At 39.3% G+C, this 11,211-nt stretch overlaps 1 protein-coding gene across 10 annotated transcripts in view; it reads right to left on the bottom strand.

Moving 5' to 3' along the window:
* The window catches only part of slc4a2b (solute carrier family 4 member 2b), a 53,055-nt gene that overhangs the window by 17,853 nt on the left and 23,991 nt on the right, over positions 1-11,211 (bottom strand). For 9 of the 10 annotated variants that reach the window (XM_024280089.2, XM_024280094.2, XM_024280087.2 and 6 more), the window contains 4 exons: positions 3,356-3,524; positions 3,051-3,274; positions 1,051-1,157; positions 323-543 (listed from right to left, as the gene is read on the bottom strand). In XM_024280089.2, coding sequence (XP_024135857.1) covers positions 323-543; positions 1,051-1,157; positions 3,051-3,274; positions 3,356-3,524 — 721 coding nt within the window. Of the gene's footprint in view, positions 1-322; positions 544-1,050; positions 1,158-3,050; positions 3,275-3,355; positions 3,525-10,531; positions 10,722-11,211 lie in introns of those variants that run through there. The other variant, XM_024280097.2, reaches the window with a different exon arrangement.

Raw genomic sequence — 11,211 nt, forward strand, 5'->3', positions numbered from 1 at the left:
CATTAGCGGTACAACAATAATGGCGAGTCATATCTGAGCTATCCAGCGGATTCCAGCGGAGACGAGGAAAACAAAGACGTTCTTGGACCCATTTGTCTACAAGTGGATGCATCGGAATGGAGAGTAGCAGCATATTTTCTATGAGAAAACTATGATCTTTTTCAAACTGCATTAGTTTAGTTGCTTCTGATTTTCAACGATTTGAACAGAAATGTTGAGATTAATTTTCTTCATGTCCTTTATTATCAGAGGAACGTTAAAAACACCATGTTCATCAGACTGGGTCTTTAAGCAAAGCAGAAAAATGTTCTTCAAAACTTACTCTTGATGCCGTCCAGATGAGCGGACGCCAGCGTCTGGGCCTCGCTCTCGTCCGTGGGAATGCGCTGGTACTTGGCCTGCTCGGTGCCCGTCATGTTGCCGGTGCGGCGGCGCTCCTGCAGGTCGTAGCTGCGGCTGGCTGAGGAAACCCGGGCTAGTGGTGCGTGGTCGAGCGGCGTTGGTTGAGTGGGAGAGCTGGACAGGATGGGTGAGGCCGGTTTACTGGAAACACAAGAAAACAAATCAGTGCTTTCTAGGCTTCATGAACTTTTTCAACTCAAATCAGGAGCAGGTGGAGCAACTTATACCATTTTTCAATCCAGACAAATCCTCTAAAATCAACTCACCGTTGAAACTTTTTTTATTTCTCAACCCCAGCAGGTTCAAAGCTCCACACTCAACTACAACAGAAGACGTTCTGAAGCTTCACATTAGAACCTTAATAAGTGGAGAACTAAATGTCAGGGGGAGGAGCTGGAACAGCTGAGGTAAGGAGCGTTGTCCGTGGCAACAGGAGACGTGTCTGTGTAGCGAGGATTCATCAGGTCTCATCAGATAATGCCCAGCAGGCATCCTGGATGCCGACGACGTGACTTGGTAACGTACAGTGCGTCTCAAAGCCCAAACCCTTCAAACCTGCACCGTCTTGTCCAATCACATTATGCGTGGTATCGCTCCCAACATCGCGGAAACTATTTCTCAATCCCTCTGCTTTCTGGGAACATTCACCTGAAGGACGAGGCATCTTCAGAATCTGCTGCAGACGGCGGTACCGAGCCGGACTGCACGCTCTCTTTGTCCTGTCTGGGCGCTTGGTCGTCATCCGACAGAAAGAACTGTGGGTAAAAAACCAGAAGACGACAAATCAGCAAACGACAGATTCCGCTTATTCATCTGTTATCGTCATTGTAGGATTTCTCAGAAATGTTTCCTCCAAACTTACTCAAGCTAGAAAAACTTTTATCTTTTTAGAACTTGATAGAAAGTTGACAATCTGGCATAAAACTAGAATAACTGAGACATAACAGTAAATCCTGAGGATTGTTGAGTGCAGATAAAGCTTTTAATCCTGGAAATTGACGTGTGTATTCAGAATTCTTTTATTTTGAAGAGATTTTTGTGATGTTAAAAATCAGTAAATAAGATAAAAGAAGAGTACGTAAAAAAAAGTATTTAATTAGTTACCAATCGTGCAAGTTCTCCCATTTAAAAAGATGTGAGGACTGTAATTTTCATCCTATGTTTACCTCAACTATAAGAGACTAAATGAGAAAAAAAATAATCCAGAAAATCACATTTTTAAATAATTTATGTGTAAATTATGGTGGAAAATAAGTGGTCACCTACAAACAAGCAAGATTTCTGGCTCTTCTCCTGTAAGAGGATCCTCTGTCCTCCACTCGTTACCTTTATTGTATAAAAGACACCAGTCCACAACCTCAAAGAGCTGTCGAACGACACCAGAAACACAATCTGCACCAGGCTGGGAGTATGAATCTACAATAGATAAGCAACTTGGTGTGAAAAAAATCAACAATTATTAAGAAATGGACTCAAACCCTGCAGACTCCAGATCTCAACCTTATAAAGAATCTTTAGAAGGAATTGAAAGTCTGTATTGTCCAGCGACAGCCCCAAAACATCACTGCTCTAGAGGAGATCTGCATGGAGAAATGGACCAAAATACCAGCAACAGTTTGTGAAAACTTTGTGAAGACTTACAGAAAATGCTTGACTGCTGTCATTGCCAACAATGGGTATATATATGTATCAAAGTGTTGAGATTAACTTTTGTTATGAACCAAATGCTTATTTTTCACCATAATATACAAAAAAAAATTTAATCAGATTTTTTTGTCTCTTGTATGACAATTTTATCTCTCTCTTCTTTTTAAGTGGGAGAACTTGCACAATTACTGGCTGACTACTAAATACTTTTTGTCCAGCTGTATTATTACATAGTTAATGATACGTAAACTCAAATTGGATCATGTTCAGCACATTGTATTTGAGAACTGGACTGAATCCCCCCTGGCGCTCCAAACAGGAAGTACCCATGGGCTCAAAGTAACCCCATAGACTTCTAGAGAAATAAACAGATATTATTCATTCTAATTTTCAGAATAACCATTCTGGCTCTGCTACCTTTTTAACATCTTCATTCTTTTTTATTTAAATAATATTGTTACTGTAAGTTATTCAAGTTTAAAATTGACTAATCAAATGGTTCAATAAGTAGGTGGAGCCTGCTGGCCCCCATGTCCAAAAGTCAAAACATTTGAATGGTAGAGGTTAAGATTTCCAGCTAGCTCACTCCTGATTGGCCAGAGTGGTGTCCGTAGAAAAATGGACTCTGACCAACTCGGACCAATCACAGCTTACTGGGGTCGCCTGGCTCCAATATGGCGGTGTCCGTATCACAAAAAACAATGACTTGCACCCGGAAGTAGATCATTTTTTATGGATGATGTCAGAGTCACTTGGTCCAGTTCTCATGTACAGTCACTGGTTCAGCTTCACAACTGCAGCTAAGCATTGAAATCCCCAATAATGAACTCAAATCTTACAGTGTTTGCCAAACATATTTTATAATTTTACAGATTCTTTCAATGAGAATATTAAAGTATCTGACTGAAGAAAATCTTTATCGTTTTTGGCAAATATGTTTACCTGAAAGGAAATTTATTGAGAAAACATTAAAAGTAGAAAATGAAAAGTTCCTTTCTTACCTCCACATTAACTTTTTCTGATTCCGACTGAGCAGAGGGCACCTCCATAGACTCCTCCTCCTCTTCCTCCTCATCTTCTCCTTCCTCTATGGCAGCGTTGGACGGTACCTGGCTGCTCTTGTGGTCTTTCTCCTTCCTCCTCTTCTTGCTGCTCTTCTTCCGCCGTGACTCTGAGGGTAGCTTGGACAGAGGCCGGTGGGTGTGGCGGGAGGAGTGGCGGTGGTCTGCAGAAACCAAACAAAGGCGTCAGGTTCATCGTCAAAGCGTAAGCATGCGTGGAAAAGTGAAGGTGCGGCAGCGCTCACAGTGGATGTCCTCCTCGTGGTAGTTGTGGTGCTGCTCATCGGGCACGGCGGCGGCAGGATGCAGGATCTGCTGGAAGCGGTGGACGCCCAAAGCCTTGTTCAGGTCACCATCGTCTTCCTCTTCTGGGTGTGAAGTTCTGTGTAGAGACGAGGGGGGCGGGGCCTCTGTCTGCAAAAATAAAGAGAATATGAAATATTAAAAACATTTTTGGAATCAAAATTTTGTTATATTGAGATTCAAAAGTTATCAGAAACTTTTATTTTTCTATATAAAATTAGCAGTTGGCTGCAAATATTCAATAAATAAACACTAGAGGGCGACCCGGTTCTGTGAGAGCATCAAAGCCCAGACATCATATGACCGGTCCTCACATGCACGCATTCCTAAATACGAGCTTTAAACTGGAAACAATGGCCATGTGTATCGATCCGTTACCGCCACAGAGCACCGTGACCTGGGTCATGTGGGCGATACCAGATCTGTTTTCTCACAGGACCCCGCGGCGCCCTTCCCCGCCGGGGGGATGTTGTGATAAGGATGGGTCTGCTCTGGCTGGCATTACTGAGGAGAAAATGTTGCCATGACTACTGTGCAGATGTACACGGCTCCTGCAGTGAACCCCGCCTGCGGAGGACCAAAGGGGGTCACAAGTCATCTGTTGCCTGTTGGACGGTTCTCAAAACACTCAGCGTGTGAGGCATGTGTTTGATTTTCCTCCGAGCTGCTGGACGCAACAGCAAACACGTCATTTCATTTCATGTTCAGGTTACACACGCAGGTGTGGACGTCTCCGTGCATCCGAACGGATCTGTGCTTCAGAGCAAAATGACAGCAGAACATCTTGTTCAGAGCTCCAAATATACATCGATAGTTTGTAAAGAACTCGATTATTGCAGTTTTTCTTTTGAAAATTAGTCCAAAATAAATCAAAATCAACATTTTTTCTAAACTTTAAATACAGAAAACGTGTGTAATAATGAACCTTAATGCTTTTGTAAAGAAATAATCAGTACCTAAATGGTGGAATTTGTTTTATGTTAAATAAAACTTCATTTATAAATCAGAGAAGGTAAACGGACACCATCAAAAACGGCAGTTAGGGGGCTCACCCTCGCACATAAAATCAGAAGAGTCGTTGTGTTTCTTCGACTTTTAACAGCAACATATCAAAGGTATCTGTGCGAGTTCAAAAATTTGACACAATCGTGAGAATTTTGTATTCAAATTTCAAAACACAGACAAGATTTAAATTTTCTGTGCAAATTTCAACACATTTAGCTGAAAAATTGTCATCAGGAGGCAGAAGTGGTTTTGAAATACTAATTTATGATTAAAAATGTTTTTTTTTTCTCTCATACTGACCCATCAGGTGATCTATAAAGTTTTAGGAGTGTTTGTGTGATGTACTTTTGTGACGTCAAACATTTGGAATCTGTCACGGCTGAAGAAACCCTTCAGATTCACAGCATCCAGACGGTGTGAAAAGGAGATTCCCACGACCCGTGTAGCTGCGGCCTGTTGTTGCATGCCACACGCCGATGTCAAAAGCTCTGCTTCGGAAATTTATATCCTCGGGAGCACACGGTGTTGACCCCCAGCAGGTGAAACAGAGTTTACATTCACTTCAGAGAAGGAAAGATGATCTCCAATAATTTATCTCATCCATTTGTATTTGTATCTATAAGTGATTTAGAAATGCAGCCTGAAGCGTTGTGGTGAATCTACAAGAGGTGGGAGAATTTTCCACGATTTATATCATCCCTTACAACAGGGGTGTCAAACTCGATCACACAGGGGGCCAAAATCCAAAACACACCTGAGGTTGCGGGCCGGACAGGATAAACATTTATTGAACACTCTAAAACAACATTTTTTAAACTTTTAAACCGTAACTTTTTAACATAATGATGAACTAGGTATATAGCATTACCTGTGATAATGTTAGCATGAATGCTGAATTTGGCTGTTAAAGTTGCTAGTGCTGATAGTTGAAGATGCTGAAATTGATAGCTAAAAACACTGAAGTTAGTAGTTGAAAACACTGAAGCTGATAGCTGAAACGCTGAAGCTGAAAGCTATAAATGCTGAAATTGAATGCTGAAAACACTGAAGCTGATAGCTGAAACAGCTGAAGTTGATAGCCAGCTAAAATTAGCCTAAAAAAGTTTTAAAATAAACCTCGGTTAACCAAAACAGCTAGCATGTAGCAGAAAAAATAGCTAAACTTCCAAAAAGCCTAAAAAGAATGGAAAAAAGCCTAAATTAGCCTAAACAGCTAGCATATAGTTGAAATATCAGCTAAACTCCAAAACAGTCTCAAAAACAAAAAAAGGCTTACATTAGCCAAATTAGCTAGCATGTAGCTGAAATATTAGCTAACCTCAAAATATGTTATAAAATGCCGAAATACTCCAAAAAGCTAGCAGAAAGCCAATTTTTAAAACTTTAAACCGTAACTTTTTAACATAATTATGAATAATAAAAATACAAGAATATTATTCTAGAATAAATCAACTTAAATCTTAAATAACTTTCAATATTTTGCTCTCCATAAAAATATATTTTGTCAAAATAATACAAGTTAGAAATAAGCACAAGATAACATTGGGCTATTAATAACCATGACCCGGAGGGCCGGATCCGGGGCCTCGACTTTGACACGTGTCTCTTTGGAGTTCCGAACAAAAAATAAAAAGTTAAAACTAAAACCCTTAAAGCCGTTCTTCATCCACCTACAGCTGACCACGACGGCACAACAAACCGAACCCTCATCGGGACTTTGATGGCAAATGCCTCACAAAAGGACAAGTCCTGTTTAAATAACTCTGATATCAAACCTAAACATTAACTACATTAACATCAGCCTACTTACCATGAAGGTCAAACCCCATACATCAAAACATAAAAACTTTTATTTTTAAATCAATATTTTAAACAGCAGAATACATGCTTTAAGCTTAAATAAAATAGAAAGAAGTTACTGTATTGCGCTAATCTTATTAATGCAATTCTATATTTATCTTCACATTTAAAAAATTAATGCAGAGGTTAATTAAATGCACTTTAACTATCAATCAGAACATAAATTATTAGCTACATATTTACTTTTTCAGTTTACTTTGTTAAAAACGAATAAAAAAAGTATTTCTACAGCTTTCAGCTTAATAATTTGATGTTTAAAAAATTGACTTTTTAATGCAAACATTAATCTAATAATAGATTGTCAGGATTTGGTTGCAGCTTTAGGAGCATTTTATTGAATGCATGAATGTTTGCATTCATTCTCCAACCGAAAACCTCCAACTTTCCTGCAGCCGTACCTGGAATTCCTCTTTCTCAGCGTCTTATGGTGGAATTTGACTTTTCCATCTCTGTTTTTTTTTTTTTTTTTTTTGGCCCCAAAAGGGGATTACATTTTCCATCGTCAAATCCAATCATGTTTCATTTATTATCTTGTCTGATAATTCGCTCCTGAGCAGCAAAAGAAATGGTTCTGCTCACAGAGTTCTGGATGTTCACGCTCCAGTAGAAATCAGGAATTTTACTTCCTTGAATAAGTGATAGGCAATCAAGTATTTTCTTTTCACACATTCCTATTCTTTGTTTTATAGGGAATTGAGTTGAATCTAAAGACCTTCATGGTTTTTTAAGATGCCGCAGAAAGTTTTTTGAACAAATAATCAGTCAAAACCGATTAAATTATCTAAATGTCTTTACATTTATGAGAGTGAACAAGCATCTCTGCAGCGGTTGGCGTTAGTTACAGTATAATGACATAAATGTTTAACAACATTTTAATTTGAAGTTTCAAAATGCTGACATTTGTCAGTTCACGTTAAACTAAATGTTAATGAGAATTTCCCTTTATCAAGTTACTGATCAACTGATACTTGGGGTAAGAACTTTTCTTCACACTAATGGCAGTGATTCTGTGAATTTGCGAGTAAATCAACGACAAAACGAAAAATAGGCACATCTTCAGACTAAACTCCAAAATAAAAGCCTGGATTCAGATCTATGGGCTCATTGTGGCTCAATCGCGTGCTGCAATCTGTGCTCAGAGGCTGAGATGAAGCGAGCTGCAGTTTCAAATCCCACACAGTCATCACTCCAACAGGCAGATAGACTACATATGTACCAGCCAGCGTATCATGTGACTGATGTGTCACTGCATTCCTGCATGCATCAACATGACTCTGCAAGGAAACCCTCATGCATGAAACCCTCGTCCTGAATATGCAGGCACACCAGGTGTAACCCAGACAAATACACAAATGCATGAAGAAAACACAAGTTAGTTTATCCAATTGCACAAAAACTGTTGGAATAAAATACAAAAGCAAAAACCTGCTCTGGTCTCAGTTGGTCAGTAACATTTGATTACCGGTACTCAAATTTTATGTCACAGTTACTAATTTCCACTATTGCCACTAATAAGATAATTTCTATTTTCTTAAATAGTCCTTTTTGCTTCGATTCTTCACTGTGATCATGTTCTGACGCTGGACCCACTCCAATTAAATAAGTGTTCTTGGTGTTTTTATGTGTACTTGCAGCATTTTTTCTGATGATAAAATATATTTATAAAGAAAACGTTTCTTAAAATTAAATTTATAAGTATTTCTTCAATCAAATAGTTTTGCATTGAGAGCAAAAAAAAAAAAAAGAACATTTTTAAAAAGAGCATATTTGTGAAGTAGAAAATACATTACATACTCGGCAACAGGAAGGGGAAGGGGGGGTGGAGTTGCTCTGTGGCAATGGTCCCTCCCACAAGTCGGAGGTGAATTTCTTATGAATTGCTGTCAATCTGCAGAAATTATGTCCTAAAAAACAGCACTATTTTTTAAATGTTGCTAAAAACTGCATAATCATAATTAGAAGACCACTGGGGATGTTTCTATAGTAGATCAAAAGATGATCAGAGTGGGATTTAAAGCTGATCAACAAGTAACTTTTGGTCTGAACATTTATGTATGAAAGTAGCATAGAAAGTCCTGGTCCTGGATGATGTTGGACTGCAAAAATGTCTGCAGAGCCACCTTTATCAACCTTGCAGTCTTTGGACTTGATTGACCATAGCCTTCTTCATAGGCTCTCCTGTATTGGTCTGTCCAGTTCCTGCTGTGAGTGGTTCATCACCAGCTATCATTCTGACACTGTCCAACAGGTGAAAATTAAAACACTCCATATCCAAAGGTGTGCCGCAAGGATCAACTTTAGGCCCCATTCTTTTCACTATATACATCCATGACATTTCCATAGCAGCTGGGAGCTCTCAGATTCCTCTTTACGATGATGACACAATGTGATACTCAGGTCTGAAACACTCACCATCTCCAAAGGTGTGCTGCGAGGACCCATTTTAAGCCTCACCCTTTTCTCTATATACATCAATGACATTTCTGTAATTGCTGGCACTCTCAGATCCATCTTTACGCTGATGACACCATATTATACTCATAAATAGACCACTCCCCATCTCCAAAAGTGTGCCGCAAAGATTGATTTTAGGCCTCATCCTTTTTTCCTTATACATGATTGACAGTTCCTTAGTTGCTGGCTGCTCCCAGATAAATCATTATGCTGATGACATCATATTATACTCATGCCTGAACCAGTCACCAACTCTAAAGATGTGCCGTAAGGATCCATTTTAGGCCCCACTGTTTTCTCTATTTTTATCAATGACTTATTCAAGGCAGCTGGCAGCTTCCAGATCCATCTTTATGCTGATGACACCATATTGTACTTGGTTGGCCCCCTGCAGCATTCACAATTCAACTTAGCCTCACCTCAGTTGAAGAGTCCCCTCTACGTTCACCTCAACACAAAATGCATTCTTTTCAGTTGAAGGTCAGATGTCGCTCCGTCCACAAAACAATCACTTGCGATGATGGCACAATCCAGAAATTTGTTCATTCCTAGAAATATCCGGGCATTTGACTGGATTCATCTTTGTCAGTTTCATCAATAACCTTCAAGCCAAAATCAAAGCTAGATAGCCTTCCTCTTCTGTAATAAAAACTCTTTCCCCCATAAAACCAGACGCACCTGTTCTTGACTGTGGTGACATCATCTATAAAATGGCACCAAACACAACCCTAATAAACTCTGTCTTTTGCTTTGTCCTTAGTGCTCCTTTATACACCCATCACCATGACCTCTGCAAACTCTCTCCACACATAGCAACTCCCTCATTGGCTTCTTATTATCTTTAAATCAATCCTAAATAAGACTCATCTTTATCAGTCATTCACAGTTCCTTTCACTCCAGATCAAGCAGATTTCTCAAACTCATTATTCCCAAAACCTTCACCGTCTTCAGCCCTAATGGTTCCTACTTCTCTGCAGCAAATGACTAGAACACATTGGAAACCGTATTCAAACTTTCATTGACGTCTAACTCTTTGGTCAGACCGAGACTTCACCAGGTCATTGTTGATACTTGCTCCTGCTACCAAAGCTAACTATGATGATGTATTCCTTTTTACCTGTTATGTGGTTCTAGAGTATGCACTCTGTTTTTTCTAATCTGTACAGCTCCTAGCCTGGTCATGTTTGTAAATAACTTGTTCTTTAACCTTTTTACCTGAATACATAGAAGTATTTCTACTACTATCAGAGATATGTTTGAACTATTCTTTGACAATTGCAGACTCAAATTTATTCAACAAGTATGTATCTTGTATTTACTTGTGTCCTGTTTATATTTTAGATATTACTATTTGTTAACAGAAACGCTCGGGACATCATTAGCGGGTAATTTCTCCTCAACCTCCAGCACTAAAAATTCAAGGAAATAATAACTTGTTAATAGCATCCTAATGCGTCAGGAGCTAGAATCTCTTGACGCAGGTGCGTGTTCTTACACGTATTAGGAAGTCATTACAGGAAGTAATTATTTCCTTGAATTCTTAATGCCTGAGGAGGAGAAAGGGGCATCATTCTGCTGACGTTAAAGTCTTTAGGCACAGAAGCTAGACTAAACATTAACCAGCGCAGGAGTTCATGAAGAGGTTAAATTTACCTGGACAAGTAGTATCGTCCCATGTACAGGCTCAGATAGTCTGTATTTGCACAATTTGATAAAGACAGAGATAGTAAATTGAACGATGCCCTTCTATATGAACATCCTGTCCATCCACCTGAGTTCTCAAAGAAGACAATCTCACCTTAAAGTCGTACAGGAAGTCCATGAGATTAGCAGGCGTGTCACAGAAGCCAATCAGAACAAATAAAGTATCACGATGTTCGTGTTTGTTCTTCCTCTGTTTGAGTAAAAAGCTGAAAGCCCGGCGTGGTCTTTAACTCCTCTCAGTGCCCGTCACGTGACCAAGGTCGAGCCTCTCACTTACTCAAATGGTCAATAGCTCCTCAACACCCTGAAGAATTATGTGAACACTCCCTGGCCACACATGCACCCGGCAGCGTGTTGAGGAGATAATCATTAACTTTGTGGAGTTTGAGCCAAAGATGAAAGCTAATAACTGCCAACTCACCTGTATACCGCGCAGACAATTGTACCTGCAGGTCCTTTATATTAAGGTTAGTCATTGTTGGGTTCAAATGGATTTGATTTGTCCTTTTAAACACAAAAAACAGCAAAAAAAAATGTGCATAAAAACACAAAGATTGTGGAAAAGCAAAAATTTAAATCCTTAAATAAAGAGAATGTTTAAGTTCAATTCTGATCACAATAAACATGTTTCTGCACATGAAAGTTTATCACTATATAAAAAGCCTCCAGATGATTTTTTATTTTTAATATGGAGCCTAAACCTGCAAGGCAAAGTCATACCGCCGGCTAAGGTGACCCTGAACTATTCTTTCAGCTCAGGCCCTGGTTGCTTTG

The sequence above is a fragment of the Oryzias melastigma genome, linkage group LG20, assembly GCF_002922805.2.
Source record: "Oryzias melastigma strain HK-1 linkage group LG20, ASM292280v2, whole genome shotgun sequence".
Lineage (NCBI taxonomy): Eukaryota > Metazoa > Chordata > Actinopteri > Beloniformes > Adrianichthyidae > Oryzias > Oryzias melastigma.